Consider the following 24,358-nt stretch of genomic DNA (forward strand, 5'->3'; position numbering starts at 1 on the left):
ATGTTGTTCCTAAGTGTCGAACTCTTCTTTATTCTGTTTTTGATCGTTATACTATGTGTCAATAAGGTAAGTCCGAATAATTTTGACTCAACGCTAAAATTAAGCTACAAAATATGCTAACCGGCATATTTTTATGGAATCTAATAATAGTTTTCTTCAGGTACTTTTTTTCGATCTCTGAAATTCCGTTTGTATACATATTCAGTATGTGTAGTACCTTTGTGTGAAATAATTAATACCTCGATTCATTTCCCTTGAGTAACGGGTAATATTGGCTTAGAATAAAAAAAATTGACGTTGAAAGAGATACTCATATGCGAGAAATATTGAAATCAATTTTCTATAGAACGAATAAATACTTGAATGCTAAATTCATCGAGGATATATCAAAGGCTTAACGATACAGTAACATTGGATTGAATATAAGAAATAAATAACTGAACTCAATATTTGGAAGAATAGTTAACTAATGGAAATATGTCGAAGAAATTTATTTTTATTAAAATTATACCAGAACTTTCGTCCTCCATAATTAATTCAACGGATCTATTCTTTCAGGAAATAGGACTAAATAAAAAATATTAATGGTTATACAACTGCCGTGGCGACATTTCGCAGAAGTTGCCTTTTGCATCTTCAGGTCTACAATTTATTCAAAAACATATAATACAAAGTCACATATAATGTCAACAAATCTTATTTACTAAAAAAATTTTTACAGTTTAGCCCCAATTCCAATGCCCCTTTCAAAGCCAGTAAGGTCCCAATTCCAAGAATTCCCATAAATATTTGCTCGTGATCTGACAAGGGCGGGTCTACGGTTATAATTCGCGACCAATTGTTAATGGAATTGATTCCCTCATTTTCTACCATGATCTGCAATTCTACTTTTCACAAATCGAAGCAAATTCCTTAATTCATCAAATTCTACAGAAATATAAAAATTACATTCTTTCAATCATTTATTTTTTCCAAACTTCAATCAGAATCTGACATCCAATTTAATTTGTCATAGGTGTATCATTTATTTTACGAAGAAATTTTTAAATTTTTGAATTCTAAAGAAACTTACATCAATGTTTTACAAAATTCTGTCTCTTAAAATTGAAAAAATGTTGAACTTGTAATATTCACACCTCTTGAGTAACAACCATCCTTAGTATTCTAACTGAAAACTTGAACGGTGTACTAATATTGTTACAAAGTATATAATTTGAAATTTTATTAATTCGGAAGAAACTAGAACCGTAACGGTATTCGCTCATCTAAAATACTAGAGCAATCAAAATTCTTCACCTGCTTCATGAATTGTTTGCATCAATATTTCATTTCAAATTGACATTGGCTCTGAAAAAATTGGCTTATGAAAGCGATAAAAAATTCTGGAACTTCAACTGCATCAATTAATTAATTCCTAATTTTTTTTCTCACAGAAGGTGTTACTCTTATATGCGAGGAAGAAACTGAAGCAGAACCAGGATAGGATTAACTCCGCTTTCAGAGCTTCAATTTTTGCTGGAGAAGAACATACAATGTTGAAGTTATTGGAAGAGGGGGCGGATGTGAAATGCACCGATGTTATTGGCTATGCTTGTCTTCACCACGCAGTGCTATGCGGACATTACAAATTAATTAAACACCTAGTAATGTATGGCGCTGATATAGAGCAAGAAGGCAATTTTTACGGTTACAAACCAATTCATTTGTGTGTTTATGCGGCCAACAAAGACAAATGCTTGGAAGAGTTACTGAAATATGGTGCTCAACTAGATGCCGTTGACTGTTTGCAAAATACCTTACTACATTTAGTGGTGAAGTTTAGACCCCAAGATATGAATTTTATCGAAAAACTGCTCGATTACGGTTTAGGTCCAAATGCCACAAATATAATAGGAAACAACTGCCTCCACATCATTGCTGCATCTCGCACATGCTCTATCGAAAAGGTCCTGTTTCTGGCGAGGAAATTCATACACAGAGGTGTTGATATCGACCGTAAGAATACATCAATCGGTGAGACACCCTTACAAATAGCATCCCGTACAGGAAAGACGGTTTTGGTCGATCTTCTTCTTCGTGAGGGGGCGGCAATAGACGTGAGGAGCAACATTGGATTGACTGCTTTCGAGCAATTGTTCGTGGAAAATCATCCAATGACGGCCATCATCACCACCTTCATTAAACACATCGCTCTTAGAAAACACCGTGGGGAAAATGTTGAAGACAGTATTTTTAGGAAAATTGCCTCCGATGTGAAACTACAAATCATATATCGCTATTACGACGAAGATTTGGAGTATCTGAAATCCATAAATATAGTTGAAACACACTGGGTAACACTGCATCATATATTATGCTGCGAGAAGAGTGAGGTTATCAATTACTTGAGAAACGCTAGTGTCAGGAATAACATTTTTTCACAAGAGGTTTCCACTTTTTATTGGAATGAAATTCGACACAAATTCTCGAAAATCATTGAAATCGTCAAATTTCAAGAGGAGGCCTGTAGAGTTCTGAATATAGTGTTCGATAGTAGAATTCCTTATTTATGTTTAAAGCAAATATGCAAATATTTGTCTGAAGAGGATGTGAAAAAATTGTCCACATTATTGTTGAGAGAAAATACAATTGATTGAAATTATCAGTTTTTGATATTAATTTAACCCAAATCACCTTTTTATTCACCAGAAATTGTCCCTATGAAACGGATTCATCGAAAAAAAATTCACATTTTGCACTTTTCATTCCTCATGTGAAGGGCTAAAATAGCTATTTGACTTGAATCCAAAGGAGATCAAAGTAAGAGGGGAACATATTATTTCTTCAGATCGCAGCTTGCTTTTATCTTATTCTTTAGCTTTTCCAATGTCCATCTTCAAATTAAATTTTATTTTTTCATTATGCCACATTTCAGTTTGAATGATAATACTCAATGTTCTTATTTATACAAATGAAGAATTTTTACTGTTTGACATAAATGGGCAGAAAACAATATTAAAGTCAGTTGTGGATTATTCGTTTGTCACAACACCGTTGCCACAACTAATATCAATTTTTATTACGAAAATGCCGAAAGTGATTGAAAAAAGAGACAGGGTTTCGGGAAATACTATTTAGAATTCAGGTCCGCTCATTTAATATTCTAAAATCCACAATACGTCAGACAGAAGCGAAAATATCAATTGTGAGAAAATTTATATAATGTTTCATCTGAATCCAAACGACTTATATTTCAGCTGAATATTTCCACAATCAGAAAGATTGTGAATGAAGAGGATGACAAAGAATTTCCTTCTATTGAGAGACCCAAAAAAGTGGTGCATTTGAGAATTTCATGCTTGAGTGAATTAATTGCGAAAAGTTTACTACAGGATTCTCGATGAATGTCATCGTAGAATATGTTCCCGAAAATTGATATTTCTAATCTTCATTTGAGTTGCCTATACATTGTGAATGATTTAAGGTACCAATTATTAATTATCAATTATTATTATTATTATATCAATGTATTAAGATGAACAGCCACAAATACGCGTCAGTTGTCCTGTTAATTGTTTATTCAGGTGAAATTTTTTTTCAAAGGTGAAGTCATCTTGACAATTCCCCCTATATACAGGTCTAATTTTTCGTAGAGGTACTCTACAGGTTCCAAGGTATGTCCCCTTATATTAATCTGACACGCTCGAGTATATCCCGAATTTCCCTCTTCGGCTCCCCAACTACAAGTGTCACTTGACTTAGAAATTGGAAGCCAAACTTATATTCTGAGAGGGATAGCCAATTTTTTGAGTCCGGTGGATAGCGCAGGTATAATTCAATATACTTCCTACTGTAGGAGAAATGATGGGCAGTTGGGCGAATATAATGATTTAGAAAAAATATATAAGAAATGATATAGTAATTAATCCTAACATGCTTTTATACACGATCTTATTTTGAATATAGTTCTTAGTTAAGTGTTATATTTGTGTAAGTAGTTTGGGTAGATTTTTTTTATTGATATCCAATAATCAAGTACGAAAAATATCAGTACCTCTTTCAATTACTGATTACTCACTGCTCTCTTATCCGCTGCTTTTGCAGTGGAACGATAAAAAGACTGAATTTTATAGAAAGCTACCAAAAGATTCTATTTTACGAGTTCAAATTACCAATGCTATGATTCTGATATTGTAGAAATGTTTTATGAAAACTTCTGGAACATGTAACTAGGTTTTTTATAATTGTCTAGGGTATACAGGGTTAATTATATTATTCTTACTGGTTTCACTCTTTAATCGGCAACACACAATTTTGATACAACCTTACGTCTTCGATATTAAATTCGTCGTTACTTCTTCTAAATAACGGTCGCGTCTCGACTGATGTTATTTTTCAACACTATCAGTTCTATCAGTTTCTCATTATTCAAACAATAGGAACAACAATAGAACAGCAACAACAACGTCAAAAGTTAATCAAGAGTAATAAAAATAAGTTTCTACATGTATGTACCTTATTGGTGTTTACATTGAAAATATGTATGTTTGTCCAAATACCTATTGAAATAATAATGAATCCAAATTTATATGCCACTCAGATACTCACAAGTTTTTTATATTGAATTAGGCAGAATACCATACCTTGCTTTATGAGTTGCGGTGATTTTCACCGGTGAAATGGTGAAACCAGTGGGTCACACTCATCTGAATAATTCTTCTGGACAAATTTCTTCAGGAAAACTTCAATATCTTCAGAATATTCGAAATGGCGATAAACTCCCAAACATGTCATAAAAAAAAGTTTTACGACGTTTCGAGTGTTGAAACCTATGGGCAGAGTATGGTCAATATAAGTGCCTAGTTATTCTAGGAATCCTATATTCAATCTGAAGGAAAATTCAATGTTATTTTCAAAATATTCACAGATTTATGTTCAGGGGCTTATTGGACCGCCGGGTAACCGGGAAAATTCCCGGTGGGTCGGGTGATTTTTGTGCCAGCGGGCTGGTCAGATCGTACCATTCTTTTTGTCTCCGGCGGAACATGTTTCACGTCGATAACTTTATTTTCACAAATATTGAAACCGATTCAAAATGAATGTTGGAAAAACTACCATTAAATATATGTTTCAATAAGTTTTGAAAATAATACTGATAATAGTAAATTATTCCTGAACAATTGGCATAAACAGGGTGACTTGAAACGTAATGAAAATACTGAAGTTGCAAAAAACTACACGTGATTGTAAATATGATTATTATGCTGAACTTGCCTTACACGAATATTTTAAGTTGCCAGTTGTGGCGTCATTCTTGCTCAAAAAAATTAATAAAGAAAACCAATACACAGAAGAGTTTCACTTGGGTTTTTCCTCGGTCAGCTGTCAGTGTAGACGGCGTGGGTTCACAATGATTTTATAAAGGGCGCCAACGTATTTTGAATAAAGTGACTCTTCAAAAATGAAAAACTATATCACATCGGCTAAATACGTAAATACCGACCAGAATATTTCAAAGGTGGAAAAGTATATTGTGACAAGTAATAAAAAAAAAAAAAAATTAAAAGGAATTGAGAAGAACCTGGAGAATATGAAAAGAATTTAATATGTAACGTCGAATTCGAGCACAATTCTAGCGAAATTTCCAACAAAATCTTGAGCCTAACATTAAGTAGTAACGTAATAATATTAAAGCTTTCACAAAAAAATATTGAAGGTGCACCTCACTTGATCAAGATCAGTTGAAAATTTTTGTATTTAAACAATAATTATCATTTATATGTGTATTTACTCTATAGGTTCAGATATTCAGATATATATATATATATATATATATATATATATATATATATATATATATATATATATATATATATATATATATATATATATATATATATATATATATATATATATATATATATATATATATATATATATATATATATATATATATATATATATATATATATATATATATATATATATATATATATATATATATATATATATAGTTATAAAGTGTTAATACCACCTCCAAAATAGTAACTCGTTTAACGCTCTCACCTCATATATATCGCTGTCACCTCCGAAATCGGAGGTGACAACGTTTTGCCTTGTTTTTTAGCTTGTTAGATTCAGGAGGCTTCAGGGACCAACATATCAAAAAATCGTTTTGAGGTCACATCGCACCCCCTTTATGTACTGAACAATCTTTTAGTTCGAGTGTATATCACTGGCGCTAGTGTGCTGAGCTGTATATCGAAGAATTGCTCTGGAAGACTCTTTGATCGTTAGTACCTCCGAAAATGGCAACGCTGTACTGTGCAAGCAGATGTAGACAGGCGGAATATCAGTATACGGAGGAATTAAGTGAAGAGAGGCGCAGCGCGTTATCTCCTCCATTATTGCAATCCAGGCGGCATATCTTAACGATTTTGTATCGCATTCTTCTGTAGGGGAAAGAATCACGTGAAAGAAAACCAATCTCGGCTCTCTCGAATGGGATTATGACTGTTTATATTTCATCGTGTGTATCTATGCATCCGTTGAACTTCTTTCATCTCAAGCTAACAATATAATTCTGAATTTGGCGAACTATTTCATTACCTATCTGAAAACAAATCGATTTGAGTCTTGTCCATAATAATATTGCATCTCTCTATGGAAATGATCTATATAGATAATACTGCCTATTAGAATAACGAATAATCAGTATTGTTACATCGCATATAATAAAAAGAGCTGTTCAGCGAAAAAAAAATTTTTCGGAAAAGAATATTCAGATGTGAATGATGATGAATATTCAAGCACAATGAGCCATTCCGAAAATTTTCATTTCAGAATCAAGAGAAAAATGCTACAAATTTTACAATATCACAGAAATGAACAACGTCGGCTAAACCGAATGTTGGACATTGTTATGTTATTTCAAATGGAACGCTCTATATATTTTTCTTAAATCGGATTGCTCAATGATTTTGAGGAATCCTTTGCTCAGAAACATCTCTTTTATTATCGATTATGTTTATATATTGGATTTTCCCGAAAACTTAAAGAGCTTGTACCATCTCTCTGGTTTACATTTTTTAGTGATGTATCATAAAGAAAATTACAAATTATATCGAAACCAGTAAGATTTCATGAAGAATTATCCAAAACAGATTTGCATTTTGCGATAGATCATACAGGATGTAGGGGAAAAAATAAACAAAATTGAAGTCTTTTGAAGGCCTCGAGTCAACCATATTTTTGTCAAGACATGATGAATCTACAAAATTAAGTTAATAATATAGATACGTACTCGGATACATATGATTGATATACAGATGATTGATTGGTAAATTCCCAAAAGCTATGATGAACATCGGACACTATGATGGACGCATGATGAAAGGAGAAAGACAAAAGTTAATTTAAGTATTTTCGCATGAAGTTTTATTATTCAAAATAAATGATGATTCTGATAATTAACAAATCAGGTGCAATTGAAATTTTTGTTTTGGTCTTCGAAAATAACACATATTGATTAAACTCCCACTATCCAAAATAAATAGGTACATAGATAAAATATATCTATATACAGGATATCTGTAAACAAATGCGAAGGACTAAGGGAGATGATTCCTCAATGAAAATAAGCGGGGGTAGTTCCTATAAATTTTTTTCCAAATCGACAGCCCTTCCAAGATACAGCCTTTGGAAGGCGATGACGAGTTTACAGTTTTTAATTTTTTGTTACAGGTTCTAAAAAACACTGAGTCATGAAACAATATATATTATATGAAGCACTGAACAGATTGGTACCATTTTCAACTTCGGCAAGCTTGTAGTTTAGGCGCTAAGTTGCTATCGATTTTTTTAATGTGTCTCTCCCTTAAATTCAAAAATTTCTGTTAAAATATTTAAATTTTAGTTATTATGCTATTATCATAGAAGTTTACGAAACTAGCAGGTCGGGGAATCCTAGATTTCGGGCCGATTCACCTTAAAAAAACATAATAAAATGAATTTCGTGAATACCGAGGCTAAAAACCACTATCATCTGCTATAAAAAATTACTATTATTCCAATAATATACCGACTTAGTTAATGCTACGATGCTATTACTATAAGGCCCGGTTGTTCAGTTCAAGATTAGGCCGAGATTTAAGATGATCATTGATTAATCTGACAGAACTGAACTGAAATGTCAAAATCAATCTAGGATAAACTTTAATCCCGAACTGAGCAACTGGGCCTATTCATGTAGAGTTTCGGAAGATTCCGAAACTCTAGTTGTTGTTTTGAAGAAAAACTAGTAGATATTAGTTTTTCTTCAAAACAACAACTGCGCTGAAGGAAATGTGATTGACTGTTAGCGACACATAATATTAACCATCTAAATTTTGTAGTCTATACAAATTTTTTCGAACTCTCATTATACTATGTAGCAGTCTGATACTGAAATCCGTCATTTGACAAAATGAGTTGTCAGTTTATAGACTGACCAACATTATCGAATGCTATTGATCTACTTATTAATTAAATCGTTCTATAATTGGTCCTAAATTGACAGTCGTATTGTGAACACCCATATGCAGCTGATTATCTAAACATGAAAAAAAATTCTGAAATGTTTCGGATCATGAGGCTAATTGAAAAAGTATCTTGTTCGTATCATTTGTTGAACTTCATTATTCTAAATATTCTTCAATGAATAAAAATATAATATCAACACACATAATTTTTTGATTTATTAGTCATCAAATCATTAAATATATCATTTCTCGAAAAGTTTCGAATCTTGAGCCGAATAGAATATTGAATTATTTACATCATTATTTGCCGAACTTCAAAGTTCTGAATGAATTAAAATCTAAACTTGACAATAAAAGAGATAATTTTCACAAGAGTTTCAATGAAATCTGAAAATTTTCATCATTCTGGAGCATTCTGGACATCAATTATTCTCGAATCATCCATGGAATAAATTCAATTTCATCCAATATAACACGCAAAACAAAATGTTACTTGAACTCGACATCTTGAGCAATTCGTTCCTAAAAAGCCCGAATCAGGTAGAAAAGTTTGAACCCTTCATATCAGCATTAACACGTGTTTTGCAGTAAACAGATGCCGATTTCATTTCGGGCAATGTAACCAGGGTCGACGTTGGGTAAAGGGATGAACCAGAGTCTATGGATGAATGTTTCTCAAAACAAGAAGAATTTGAATTTTCATTTGTTTCAAAATTTTTAGAGTACAAGGAGTACACAGGGTGTTTCACGAGTTAACAGACAAATGAAAACCGTGAATAGAGGGCATTGCGCTAAGTTCAAAATCACCCCATATACAGGATGTCCCAAAACTAGTGAATCAAACGTCACACCACGATAGAGTAAACCAAATATTATCGAATGACACCAACATTAGTTCGAAGAAAATGTACCGTTTCCAAAATAATCAGAATTTTATTAAAATACTGAAGTTGCCGATTTTCGAACTATTTTTTTTAATCACAGGTCCAGTTTGTGAAAAAGGATATCGATTTTAAATTATATTGAACTAAGATTATTGTTTTATCTCCTCTAATTGAAATTATTTTAAGTAGTTAATCGATAACCATAACCTAAGTAAATGTAAATTAAAACAATTATTTTTCTACATGATTTTTAATACTCAGAATAAACAGGGGTGATAATATGGGATATATTATCCTCAATCACAAATTGGCCATGTGATTGAAAAAATAGTTCGAAAATCGGCAACTTTAGGTTAGGTTTTCTCAGAAACGGTACATTTTCGCTCAACTAATGTTGGTGTCATTCGATAGTATTTGATCTATACTCTATCGTGGTGTGACGTTTGATTCAATAGTTTTGGGGCAACCTATATATAGGTTTCTTCGGGGTTTTTTGAAATTTCTCGAATTTCCGTTTGGCTATAACTCCTGAAATTCTCGATCAAGTCGACTGAAAATTTATATTTAGCCTTGAGTTGTTAACTTCATTGAAACAGAGCATTAAAATTCGACAAAACTCTGGACCGGGCTCAGTGTGGCTTTACTTAACGTCAAACTCATAAAAACACCGTGTATGTACACTCACTTTCAAAAGTCCTGCACCCCCTAATTATTAAGGCTATCTCAAACTTTGAAAAAAAAATGATACCCTCGGGTTCAAGGATACTGAAAGGCTTTTACAGAAATAAAATGAAATCAATTTCATTTCATAGAATTATGAAGTTGAAACAACAAATACAAATTAGGAATCAAAAATTGCAAAAACAAAAATTAAATTTAAACGGAAAATTAAAAGTTATTCAATAAAAGAGCAAACTAATATGCAGTATTTGAGCCTCTGTTGCTCAGCAATGCATTCACTCGTCTAGGCATTCCAAAAATTAAATTATTGATTATTTCCTGCGGAATATTCATCCATTCCTCGGTAACAGCTACAATAAGTTCTTGTGAATTTCGTGATGGATTATTTCGACGGAAAACGGCTCTGGAGACATAATCCCATATATGCACTATAGGATTTATGTCAGGAGACATCGCGGGCCATTCTAATCTGATAATGTTTTGGTTTTCCAGGGCTTCTTGAACACCTCTAGTGCGATGTGGCCTGACATTATCGTCCATAAAGATAAATTGAGCCCCTAATTCATTACCCATGGGTATAATTACAGGATTTATGATATTTTCGAGTCAATATGCACCAGTCATCGTCCCGGATATGTGAATTAGTGGCGTTCTTCTTCCAAACATTATGCCTCCCCAAAACATTTCAGTGCCACCTCGAAAAGGAGCAACTTGAATAGCTCTCTCAGGTCTATTTCGACATCCTGGTTCCCTCCAAACTCTTAAGCGGTAGTCATCACTTACTAACCCAAACCGTGACTCATCTGTAAATAGCACATTCCTCCATTCTTCTAAATGCCAGTTTTGATGAGCTCGCGACCACTGCAGACGAGCGGTTCGGTGACGAACTGTTAATAAACGAACTCTGAGAGGCCTTTTGGACCGCAATCCTGATGTTGAAACTCTTCTACGAATTGTAGCACATCAAATTACACGGTTGTGGGCTTTTTGGAATTCCGACCTGAGTGTTGGTACCGTCACTGACCTATTTCTACGGGCTGATTGGGCAATATACCGATCTTCTCGATTCGTGGTAACACGAGGATGACCATTTCGAGGTCTACTATGCACTCCACCAGTTTCCTCATAGCGCCTAATCGTTCTGCTAACCGTGCTTCGAATAATGTTTAGTCTATTGGCTATCTGATGGCGTAAGAGCCCTTCTTGCCAGAGAGCAATAATTCTAGTTCTGTCAAACTCAGACAACTCGTTTCTGGGCATATTACACAGTTTTTGAACTAACCGGTACTTAAAACGAAAAACTACTGGTCCGCAGAAAGGCACACATTTGACGAATTCGATATTTAATTAAACACAAGAAAATGTTTTGTTTCGTAATGTTATCGTTTTATTTGGTGGTCAACAAGTTTCTGTTGTTGTCAGTAACAATTTGTTGTGAATCTTGATTATTTTATCTCCACTACAGGGGGGGTGCAAAACTTTTAAAAGTGAGTGTAGTTTCTCAATCATAATTTTAACTTTTTTGTTATCTACATTATTATTGTCTCAAAATGAATTGATTTTTGGGTTGCCCTACCTGATGATCATGTTCTAGAAATAATTGTTTTGGTCAGACGCCTCTAAGGAATAGAGCACTTCATGAAAATATATTTAAAAATTCTTAATTGATTTTTTTTTTCAAAGAATATTTTGTTCAATGTGTTCAACAATTATACTATATTCGTTCTACGAAATAGTCATTCACAATGATAAAATGTTTCAAAATTGATAATATCCAATGTAACGGGTTTGGTCGGGAAAAGGGTTTAATCTCGAGCGCCAGCTATTCTTTTAATAGGGAGAAATAGCAAACCCACCCAGGTACCTACTAGTCGGAGACAGGGTTGGGTTTATCTAAGGTGGTAGCGATATCAAGTACTTTAAAACCGAATTTATTACAACAATCTAAGTTACAGTGAACTATACAGTTATTTCCAAGTCAAGAAATATATTCAGCTGATGACCAAGTTCAAAAATAAGGAAAACAGAAATGTAATAACTTGTCACGGTGATCAGAAAGTGAAATCAATGAATCAAAGAATATTCTAATCAACTATATTCAGTCAAACTATCAGGTATCAAAGAAAGCAAACAATTAATAGCAGTCACTTTGATTCCTTCTGAGGCAATAACGGATGTACGGGGTTTACACAAAATTTACAGCAACCGGGTGTCTCAGAAAGATCCAAGTCTCTGTAATCGGTTAATTTAGCAATGGGTTTGATCCCGAGCACTTCCAGTGATTTTCAGTGTACAGGCCAATCAGAATTTGAAACTATTTAATAAACGGGACGGGGCTGATACAGGTGAAACACAATGCAACAATTTACAGGATAACGGGGTAGTTTATCGTGGTCTCTCCGTGGCAACCTTGGGTGTACACGCCAAGCATTACCAGTAGAAAAACTTCGAGACTTCTGCCGATTGGTTTCTGTCACAAGATAGCCAGGCGAGAGAAGTCTGCGGTAAACGGGCAATCTACACGGAACACAACAGGAGTAGTACGGTATAAGTTACTGCGGTCTTTCTGTGGCAACCTTGGGTGTCACACGCCAAGCATTACCAGTAGAAAAACTTCGAGATTTCCGTCGACTGGTCTTGGTTCACCAGAGAACCAGGCGACAGAAGTCTGCGTTAAACAGGAGGATTAACAACAAGGATTAACACAATTTAACAAATAAAAGAATGCAACTTTGAATCACGAAGTATGCGGTATCAAGAAAAGACTTACAGTTTGTTCCGGTACGGTCACACCACCACTTAGCAAAAAAAAATAAAAGCAAAGGAAAACTCCAATACGAAGACAGACTTAATTAAAGCGGAAATGAATTAAAGAATCACGAAGAAATCAAGAAAAGAATCACTATCGAATCAAGACTGAAAACAGAATCGCAGAATGACTACCGAATGAAATATCATGAATTTTTTCTCGTCTGGTGGTGCGGTCCTATTTATTAACTCTCCAACATGTGGACGGTCACGTGATCAAAATTGCACTCAAATTTCGGAATTCTCGAATATTCTCCCCAGAAGAAATATTCTCGGTGGCGGTTATCTCTTTATCGGTAAAAGAAACTGTCGTTATCTGCAATCCACGATGTTTTATACTGAATTCGGTGTGTTTTTGTGGACGGAAAAACAACGTCGAATGCAGAAAGACACTTTTTCTTTATTTTGGATTCTTACGGCGGATTAAGGATGGAAATTTCAATTATACGGAATTTGAATTTATTAATCAGGATTCTGAAAAATATTTCCACAATGAAACGGAATAACTATATTGAAACTGAAATCTCCATCAGACGGTGTTGCATTGTTTCAACTGGAAAATTCAGGGAAACGGATATTTAAAACGAGGCTTGATTTTTATTGAAAAACAATCAAGTATCGTTACATCCCCCTCCCCTGGGAAAAATTGAAGTTGCGTTGAAGACACAAGTTCAATTTAATAAGGGGTAACTGGCCCATCAAAAAAAAAAAAAACAAAAATTGATCGGAAATTCAAGTCGGTTAAGTGCTCGTTATCTCACCCTTACAGAGTTCTCATCCTAATCTAAACAGTACAATAGGAGTGATATCCGGATCTGCTCACAGGTGTAGTTCAGTAATCGTCCGGTGTGCGCTCCCTCCATGTGGTTTTCTCCGATCCATGATCCATGATCCATACTCTGCGCTCTGCGTTACGCTCCGTGATATGTGTCGTACCCGGCTATGGACCGAAGTGCATGTGATCTTTGATCCGATTGTCGGTAGACGTTTGACATAACCTATTCCGTGGCACTCTATGACTGTCGTTGGTTCGGTGGCATCTGTCAGAAACAACGTGCTTTTAGTGAAATGAATATACTCCAGAATTGGGAAATGAAATCGATGGCAACATATAACGGTGAGTACTCCATATCGATTGTTCCATTTCCTATTAACGGTTGGATTTTAGGGAACTATTATTCACGATGAAATGGGCTGATGAGGCATCTTTGACGTTGACCACTTGTTGGCACTGTTTCCTTCTTGGATGTTGATTCGGTGTATCATTTGACTACGAAGATGGGTCAAGCAGGTGAGTTTCGAATATCCCCTTCATCAAACCAAAGTTCTTTCGATTAGTACTTCAAGTGGGAAGAACCATTCACTAGCTTGTGTTCTCGTTGTAGGTGGAAATGTACCCAAGCTTGAAATCACTCGTTGTTGGAGGTGAATTGGACCCTCTCACAACACTGGAGGTGGATGTGGACATTCACTGTGTGCCAGAATATTGTTCGGAGTTGGGAACGTAATCCCTGACGGAGGAATGGTGGAGGCTCTCTGATCCGACAGTCCCCGCTAGGTAGGTTAACAGCTGAACTTTCATTTAAATCTGGTTGGAGTAATTGATATCCTAGAACAGACTTAATTGCCACATAGGTTATGTTTTAACAATAGAACATTGACAGTATACAGAGCTTTTTCCAGTTTTCTTGGGTAGAATTAAATTGAACAGATCACGGATATGCACTTTCACCTGTATCGGTGTTACAATTTCATAGAAAAAGTTACACAGGAGAACAGTAGTAGAGAACTAGATACAATTCAGACTATCTATCCAGTTTTTAAGGTAGTACGGTTAGTATTTGTTAATCGTTATTCATCTTAAATATTCTGAATACAATATTTAAAGCAACGGTTTGTCTCGGAACCTTGTGAATTCACAGAATAATTAATGTAACGGATTTCAAGCTGTGCTTTGCTCTGTCTACAGGATGTACCTTTCAGAAACACAGACAGTTGACAATTTATATCGTTTTGACATGTCGGTGCTGCTGAACGGATTGGCTATATCTAGATGAATTTGACCATTTGATAATGTTTTCCAATTGTAATTGCAAAGCTTGAACGGTATCATGAATCCATTCAATCCACTGAACAAAATGTAGAAAGAAAGTACTGTTTCTATTTAGATGACATGATAGATTCTGATTTGTTCGGTGAACCGAATAGGATATGAAATCTTATACGGTGACGGTTGCTGTAAGGATATTGACAAAGGGTTTGTCATATCAACGGTGGGATGGTTAACGGAACAGTACTTAATAAAACGGGATTTCACATGACTGGGGATCATGTTTAATTAACGGGTGAACAGTAAAAATATCTCTATCCTGAGTGAAACGGTTTTAAATCTTTAACATGGATGTTGGTAACCTTCTTTCCCTGTTCATCTTTCAGATCATACACTACAGGAGAGACTACCTCAATAACGGTATACGGTCCGGCGAACTTTGCAGCCAGTTTAGCTGCGAAACTGTCGACAGCGGATGATAACGGATTTGTGCGACGGAGAACTTTGTCACCTACATGGAAGCGAACTTCTCTACGGCGTAGATTGTAATGATGAGCCTGCTGTTCAAAAGCCCTGTACAAGCGAGCTTGCACAAACTCATGTGCTTCCTGTAGGTGCCGGATTTGCTCTGTACGGTGAGTCATGTCTCTATTTACTTCGGTTGGGTTACTGTTTTCCTCATTTTGGGGTTTTGTCGAATAAATCGCCCTAGGGACATTTAGTTCCCTACCAAAATTCAGAAAAGCCGGAGTAAACCCGGTAGACTCTTGTTTAGCGGTGTTAATAGCAAAGACTAATTCCCCTAACTTTTCATCCCAGTTTCTCTGATCGGTTTCGCAAAATTGTGCAATCATAGTTTTTAGTGTTCGATTCGCTCTTTCTACCGGATTACACTGTGGCGAGTACGGTGGGGTAAATCTGTGAGCTATATTCAGTTCCTGAAGGCTGTTTTTAAATAACTTACTATCATACTGTACTCCATTATCGGAGATAACAACGGACGGACATCCATATTTCAGGATGATTTGTTCGTATAACGCAGAATAAACGGTTTTGGCTGTAGCTTTTCGCAACGGGCGGCACTCGATCCACTTCGTGAAGCGATCTTGCATGACCACAATGTAAGAATTACCTTTTCTACTTCGGGGTAACGGTCCGACGATATCTGTAGATACTTCCCTGAATGGTGCATCTGCCATCCTGTGTGGTTGCATCTTCCCAGCAGTTTTCTGTTGCGAAACTTTGTAGCGTTGGCACGAAGTGCAGTTTCTAACATATTTCGCAATGTCTCGGAACATACCAGGCCAGTAGTAATTCCGGGCAATCCTGGAACTTGTCTTGGCGATCCCCATATGTCCGGCTAGTTCCGAATCATGATTCTCCTTCAGTACTTCGGAACGCTGTTCGGTGGGTACGCATAATTTCCAGGGTTGTCCAGTTCCAATTTCCGTGAATTCTGATGCATCCCAAAAATGTCGGAACAGTTTCCCATCGATTATGGCATAATCTGGGAAATTTCCTGGGTCCTTCTGAACCTCCTGTAGTTTCCTGTTGTACCATCGGCAGTGAATTTCCACTTCGGCCAGGTATACGGAATCTACGGACGGTAAGGGATTCCGGGACAGACTGTCAGCAAGTTTATTCAGGGATCCCTTACGGTACTGTACTTCAAAATCAAACTGTTGAAGAAAAACGGACCATCGAGCAATTCTTCCCGACGGTGATTTTATAGAATTTAACCATTTTAAACTCATATGATCGGAAATGACCGTGAAATGGAATCCCTCTAGGTACGGACGTAGTTTCTCTATGGAAAATACGATGGCGAGGCATTCTTTCTCGGATACTGAATAGTTTTTCTCGGCTGGGTTTAATGTGCGACTAACATAGGCAATTACCCTTTCTTCTCCATCTATCACTTGTGTTAGAGCTCCACCTAGGCCTGTATCACTGGCGTCTGTTTGTACTACAAACGGTTTGGTGAAATCCGGACAAGCCAATATCGGTGACTCAGTCAACTTGTGTTTCAGGATATCGAAAGCCTTCTGCTGGTCTTCTCCCCATTTCCACCGCTGTTTCTTCTTGAGTAGCAGGGTTAGCGGAGAAACTACATTGGAGAAATTCTCGATGAATCGACGGTACCAGCTCGCAACACCCAGGAATCGGCGTAACTCTCGGACGGTCTTGGGAGCAGGAAATGACACTATGGATGCCACTTTATCCGGATCCGTACAGATGCCTTCGGAAGTGACGACATGTCCCAGGTACTTCAGAGATTTCCGGACAAACTCACATTTGTCGGGATTGAGACGTAAGTTGGCTTCCCTTAGTCGTCTGAATACTTCCCTTAAGTTCTCCATGTGTTCTTCAAAGGTTTCCCCTAGAACGACTATATCGTCTAGATAGGCAAACGCTTTGGGCTCCATTTCGGGACCTATTACGGTATCCAGGAATCTCTGGAACGTGGCTGGGCTTGCGTGTAAGCCGAATGGCATGACGGTGAACTGAAATAGTCCTCTCCCCGGGACCGTGAATGCTGTAATAGGCCGGCTATCCTTTTCTAACGGTATTTGCCAGTATCCCTGTTTCAAGTCAATCGTCGAAATGTATTTGGCTCTGCGTAATTTGTCCAAGATTCCCGAAATATACGGCAACGGATACGCATCTTTAACGGACACTTCGTTGACTGCTCGAAAATCGATACAAAACCGGTATTTACCGTCCTTCTTTTTGACTAACACAACAGGTGAACTCCACGGCGACTTAGAAGGCTCAATAACTCCCTCAGCCAGCATTCGGTCTACTTCCTCGTTGAAGATTTCCTGCATCTTCGGATTCTGTGGCCGGTATCGCTGTTTAATCGGTTCTGTCCCAGGTTTGAGTTTGATTTTGTGTTCTATCAGTTTCGTGGTGCCGGACAACTTCTCGAACTCCTTCATTTCTCTGGCGAGAAAAGCGTCCAACTTCTTTTTCTGTGCCTTGGTCAGTTCCAGCAAGTGTTCGCCAGTGGCGTGTACCTCCACAGTTTTTCCCACTTTAGGTGTTGGTTTGGAGATTAGTCGGCCTTCCAGATAGCACTCGGCGGTGCTAAGGTTAAGGGAAAAATTGTACACTCCCAGTACGTCCATTCCTAGTATGAGGTCTACCGGTAAATCAGATACCAACAAAAACTTTATGTCGGTCAAAGAATAGTCAGCGATGTGTATGGCGGTAGTATAAAGTTTCGGCGTCGCAGTATACTGACCATTGGCAACTACCACAAAACCATCCTCAACGGGTTCTCCCGTAATTCCTTTGCGTTCGCATTGTTCTGCCACTTTCTGACTGATGAAACTCCTCGTGGCTCCGGTGTCAATCAGTGCATTGTAGCGCTTCCCTGCTACCTTTACTTCCACCAGCGGACGGTTGTCGTTACACACGGTCGATACCATAGGAGTCAGCGTCCCCGGAGATATGGTCGACCCCTTCTCCATACCTCCCTTTAGTTTTCCGGGCGGCATGGACAATCGCTTGAGCGAATGTTTTTCCTCTGGCAACGAGAACAGAATAACCTCGGTCGTCCTCGACATTCCCGTCGCATGTGGCCGTATTCACCACATCGGAAGCACTGTGTTTGGAAAGATACTTTCCTCGTCGGTGGATCAGTCCGGTTTCCCTGTGTTTCTTGTCGGTCTCCTTGTTGGTTTGATCGTCGTGTTGGTATAGGTGATGGAGCTCGGTTGGGTGAACCTGTATTTTGCTTGTCGACTCGTGCCGTTGGTCGATCCGGTCTTGGCTGGGTGTTTCTAGGCGGTGACGGCGGTGTTTGTGGTCTGTTGTGACCTACTGGTACTGGTGGTTCTGAGTTTCCTGATATGTTTTCGGTGTCCAAGGAGAAACTGGCCTGTTGTCGGTTTTGTTGGGACGGACGATACGTCAGGTGGGGCTCGTCAAGAAGACCTGGTTTCGACGGTGGCCTGGTGTACTGGCTCATTTGCCACTGTACTAACTCGAAAACCTTTCCTTTTCGCAGGAGCTCATCGTAGGTGTTAGTCTCCTGGAATGCTAAGGCCTGTTGTAGGGTCGGTAATAGCCTCTGCCTGATGATTCGGATTTGTTCCGTTTCGGTTGGTCTACTGTATGTTAGCTTCTGGAACAAATTCTGCATTCGAGTGACGTACATCAGCAGTTTTTCATCAGGACCCTGCGTTCTCCTTTTTATTTCTTCCAACAGGTTCTCCTCATAGTTCACCGGTAAAAATGCCTCCTTAAGCTGCTCCTTGAAATCCTGCCAGTTCCTGAATGTACCCCTCCTGGGGATGAACCAATCCCTGGCATCCTTCCGCAGTAGCTCATAAACTGACTCGAACACTTGTTCTAGGGGCACCTTACGAGATTCGGCCAATCTCTCCACCTCCTCGATGAAGCCGCTCACACTACCTGTGCCACCAAATGAAATATTCCATTTGTGGACAGGAATGGTTGGCACCGGTGACGGTCGAGGTTCCGGCTCCAATGGTACTCTCTCTCTGGTCATGGTCCTGCCAGAGCTCACACAAGATGCAGGTAAGTGTGGAAAAGATACTCTACGGGTAGAATTAATCCATCTTCTTGGTGTCGGACCTTCAGGTGATGCTGTCCCACAGTCCTGTGACTGGGTGACAGGTAATGCCGGTATCTGCCGCAGTAATGCTGTACATGTCCGCCTTGTCTCGTTCATGACATGTTCTAATGTTTTATTCCTTACAGGTGTACCAGGATGTGAGACACCAGCAGCTATCGGAAGATTGACCCCATCTCCAAGATCAATCAGGGATGTTTCAGCTCTTTCCGGTTGGATCGGGGACATCCCAGGTGAACTGGGAACCTCCACATCCAAGAGGGACTGTTCCTGCTGACTGGATGGCTGTCCACGGGTGTTGCTACTACTCAGTTGCTCCAGCGTCTCCAAGGCCTTAGTTGTAGTCGCCTTCAGTTGTTCGATCAGTTGTAACTGTGTTTCATCGGAAGTGATAATAAAGTTCAGTCTTCCCTGAATGTGTGTTAATCTTGTGAATATTCGCGAAAATTCGTTAGTCGCATTAGCGTGATTGAAATTCTGAAGTGCTTCCACTAGATCGGTGAGTTTATTTTGGCAAATGTCGATATCCAGTGTGGGGTTCATTGATGTGCAAGGCTGTAGCGGTATGCCTGACTGTAACACTTGTCGTAGTAGACTCCGCTTTGTCATCACAGTGCTTGGTATTGACTGTCCTCTCAGTTCTAGTTCATAAGTCAATTCATCACTGAGCAGCCTGTTCACATTCATGTTCAATGACATATAGTTCAACTATCTTGCCACCCGACTCACGATCCAGTAACACACTCTCAATAAGTTCAATGTCCGGTATGAAATAATGTAAAGTCTAAGTTCAAGGCTAACACACGGAATAATTCAACACTGGTTATAATGTTTCAGTATCACTAAGTCCGATTAAATATCACTGTCACTAAAGCCCGGATGAACAACTAACTCAATAAAATTCACTGAAGCTCGGATGAATAATCAATTCAAAAAAACAAAAAAATTTACTAAAGTCCGGATGGATAATTGATTCAACAAAATTCACCAAGGCCTGGATGAACAATTAACTCAATAAAATTCACTGAAGTCCGGATGAATAATCAATTCAAAAATTTACTGAAGTCCGGATGGATAATTAATTCAATAAAATTCACCAAGGCCTGGATGAATAATTAACTCAACACTATTCACTGAAACCCGGATTAATAATCAATGTCCAATCGAGGAAGCACCTATTATTCTATCACTCACTATTTATCGGTCACTTGACAGCTCACTGTTAACCTAACACTTGTTCGAAGAAATAGGTTACCCTTCAACAAAATATTTCAGACCAAGTCCACTATCGGTTTTAACAGCCAAGAAAATTATTTCGGTTCAGGTTCACTTACAGTTTTACCTTTCTGGAGTCATTTTCAGTTCAAGCTCACCTAATTCAAAGGGAAAAATTCACCAACAGTATCAACGGTTTCAAATAAAATAAAGTAATCAGAGAAACAACAAGTCCAATGCGGTTATAATCACAATAAACTATCAGAGTTATAATGAACACTTGTCAACCAGCAAATAAATCAAAGGGGGAAGGGAAAAGAAAACACAGTCAGTTTTATTATCCAAGTGAAAATCATAGGCGTGTGAAAATCAAAGTCAATTCAATATTGTACGGTTATCAGAAATAGCTGGTTAACTGTTCGGTTCTGTTAAAGGTTACCAGTGATGTTCTATTATAACTCAAGATAGGTTAACTCAACGCAATCAGCAAATCGGTCACTCAACCGATCTAAATAAATTCTATTTCAGAAATATAAGCCGGATAAAATATTTCTTGCAAGTCAACAGCTGAATAAATTGGTTTGTATGGTTCACCGTTCGAAACTATTCTCCTCGGTTAAAAAAAAGAAGTTATTCCAAAACTGAACCCGGTTTTAAGAGTCCCAACGCTCGGGCGCCAATTTTGTAACGGGTTTGGTCGGGAAAAGGGTTTAATCTCGAGCGCCAGCTATTCTTTTAATAGGGAGAAATAGCAAACCCACCCAGGTACCTACTAGTCGGAGACAGGGTTGGGTTTATCTAAGGTGGTAGCGATATCAAGTACTTTAAAACCGAATTTATTACAACAATCTAAGTTACAGTGAACTATACAGTTATTTCCAAGTCAAGAAATATATTCAGCTGATGACCAAGTTCAAAAATAAGGAAAACAGAAATGTAATAACTTGTCACGGTGATCAGAAAGTGAAATCAATGAATCAAAGAATATTCTAATCAACTATATTCAGTCAAACTATCAGGTATCAAAGAAAGCAAACAATTAATAGCAGTCACTTTGATTCCTTCTGAGGCAATAACGGATGTACGGGGTTTACACAAAATTTACAGCAACCGGGTGTCTCAGAAAGATCCAAGTCTCTGTAATCGGTTAATTTAGCAATGGGTTTGATCCCGAGCACTTCCAGTGATTTTCAGTGTACAGGCCAATCAGAATTTGAAACTATTTAATAAACGGGACGGGGCTGATACAGGTGAAACACAATGCAACAATTTACAGGATAACGGGGTAGTTTATCGTGGTCTCTCCGTGGCAACCTTGGGTGTACACGCCAAGCATTACCAGTAGAAAAACTTCGAGACTTCTGCCGATTGGTTTCTGTCACAAGATAGCCAGGCGAGAGAAGTCTGCGGTAAACGGGCAATCTACACGGAACACAACAGGGGTAGTACGGTATAAGTTACTGCGGTCTTTCTGTGGCAACCTTGGGTGTCACACGCCAAGCATTACCAGTAGAAAAACTTCGAGATTTCCGTCGACTGGTCTTGGTTCACCAGAGAACCAGGCGACAGAAGTCTGCGTTAAACGGGAGGATTAACAACAAGGATTAACACAATTTAACAAATAAAAGAATGCAACTTTGAATCACGAAGTATGCGGTATCAAGAAAAGACTTACAGTTTGTTCCGGTACGGTCACACCACCACTTAGCAAAAAAAAAATAAAAGCAAAGGAAAACTCCAATACGAAGACAGACTTAATTAAAGCGGAAATGAATTAAAGAATCACGAAGAAATCAAGAAAAGAATCACTATCGAATCAAGACTGAAAACAGAATCGCAGAATGACTACCGAATGAAATATCATGAATTTTTTCTCGTCTGGTGGTGCGGTCCTATTTATTAACTCTCCAACATGTGGACGGTCACGTGATCAAAATTGCACTCAAATTTCGGAATTCTCGAATATTCTCCCCAGAAGAAATATTCTCGGTGGCGGTTATCTCTTTATCGGTAAAAGAAACTGTCGTTATCTGCAATCCACGATGTTTTATACTGAATTCGGTGTGTTTTTGTGGACGGAAAAACAACGTCGAATGCAGAAAGACACTTTTTCTTTATTTTGGATTCTTACGGCGGATTAAGGATGGAAATTTCAATTATACGGAATTTGAATTTATTAATCAGGATTCTGAAAAATATTTCCACAATGAAACGGAATAACTATATTGAAACTGAAATCTCCATCAGACGGTGTTGCATTGTTTCAACTGGAAAATTCAGGGAAACGGATATTTAAAACGAGGCTTGATTTTTATTGAAAAACAATCAAGTATCGTTACACCAAATATGGATGGAAAAACAACGCTATCTTGAAACTAAAAATTAAAACTTGATCTTCAGAAAGAATCTATTTTTCTATGGACATCTAGTTGTGTGAATGAAAACATAGAAAGAAAAAAAGAACAAAGAAAACATTTTCAATTCCATTTTTAGATTTCGACATTTGATTGGCGATCATATTCATCCCATTAATTAATGTGAAGTAAAAGTCAATATGCAGCGCTGTTTTTTCCAGAGGCATTTCACCACCAAACAGTTTTTCATTAAAAATAATCCACTGACAAGACATACCAAAGTTTCATTGATTTTGAGAAAATCAATGCAGATACCTGTTGTTTTCTCTTTCCATGTACTTTTCTGTTGCTGTCTTTTATTTTATTACTGTTTTCATACATCTTTGTATTTGTCTGCAGATGCCTGAAGATGGCCCTAATTTTGTAAGGGCCGAAACATATGTAGCAAATTTTAATAAAGAATTTGGAGCAGACACGAAAATTTCGTCTTTTTCATTATCTATCAAACTCCAATGAACAGGATGGATAACAGATTTGAAAAATTCAAAATTATGACGAAAAAAACTACAGAGTATTTTTCATAGTTTAAATTTGAATATAGCCTCAATGACTCATTGAGGCCTGTGTTCGTGAACTTTTAATGTTCTGTTTTATTGAAACTTACAAGTTTAAGCGGATAATGAATTTTTAGCCGAATCCAACTAAAATATTTGGAGTTATAGCCGAACGAAAATTCGGGAAATTTGAATAAACTCCTCTGTATATCGGAGACGGAATGGCTAAGACATACATATGAGGTGTTTTTGAACTCAGCTCAATGCCCTCTATTCACGGTTTTCGTTTGTCCGTTAACTTGTGAATCACCCTGTGTACTGAAAAATCGCAAAAGACTCCTCGAGCAATTAAAAAATGCCATTAAATCAAGGAGTAATTGATAACTTCTCGGTTTAAGGAACTGGATGAAAACACTTTGGACTCTTAGAGCGACGTTTCGGCGTTATATTTCGCCTTCCTCAGGCTACAATTATAAAAGAAATCAAAAAAAACATCAATACATGGACGACTATGTGGCTAGAACAAACTTATATCGATATCTACATAAACAGATTACAGGAACTATTACAAATTTTTTAAAATTTAGATTGTTTAATCAACTTTACAAAAAATTCAATGTTTGGAGACTGACTAGATTGTATTGAAATCAAAAACATCATCGCCCATAATCTCTTACCTAAGAAATCCTTTATTCTTCAAGGAAGAACCGGTCA

The 24,358-nt window shown here is 37.3% G+C and overlaps 2 protein-coding genes across 4 annotated transcripts; both read left to right on the top strand.

The window, feature by feature from the left end:
- LOC123317752 (serine/threonine-protein phosphatase 6 regulatory ankyrin repeat subunit B-like) lies at positions 1 to 14,379 on the top strand. The gene is made up of 3 exons (XM_044904362.1): positions 1 to 66; positions 1,434 to 2,333; positions 14,257 to 14,379. The coding sequence occupies exons 1-3, from the start codon at positions 1 to 3 to the stop codon at positions 14,377 to 14,379; spliced, it is 1,089 nt and encodes a 362-aa protein (XP_044760297.1).
- LOC123316245 lies at positions 13,816 to 19,937 on the top strand. 3 transcript variants are annotated; one of them, XM_044902209.1, is made up of 7 exons: positions 13,816 to 13,988; positions 14,040 to 14,162; positions 14,257 to 14,429; positions 15,308 to 15,459; positions 16,952 to 17,185; positions 19,282 to 19,466; positions 19,650 to 19,937. In XM_044902209.1, the coding sequence occupies exons 4-7, from the start codon at positions 15,437 to 15,439 to the stop codon at positions 19,796 to 19,798; spliced, it is 591 nt and encodes a 196-aa protein (XP_044758144.1). In that variant the 5' UTR covers positions 13,816 to 13,988; positions 14,040 to 14,162; positions 14,257 to 14,429; positions 15,308 to 15,436; the 3' UTR covers positions 19,799 to 19,937. The 3 variants fall into 3 exon arrangements, with proteins under 3 accessions (XP_044758144.1, XP_044758146.1, XP_044758147.1); XM_044902211.1 differs by lacking the exons at positions 13,816 to 13,988; positions 15,308 to 15,459 and having other exon boundaries at positions 14,109 to 14,162; XM_044902212.1 differs by lacking the exons at positions 13,816 to 13,988; positions 15,308 to 15,459 and having other exon boundaries at positions 14,110 to 14,162; positions 16,952 to 17,232.
- The last annotated feature ends 4,421 nt before the right edge of the window (positions 19,938 to 24,358 follow it).

This window comes from Coccinella septempunctata, chromosome 7, assembly GCF_907165205.1.
Source record: "Coccinella septempunctata chromosome 7, icCocSept1.1, whole genome shotgun sequence".
Classification (NCBI taxonomy): domain Eukaryota; kingdom Metazoa; phylum Arthropoda; class Insecta; order Coleoptera; family Coccinellidae; genus Coccinella; species Coccinella septempunctata.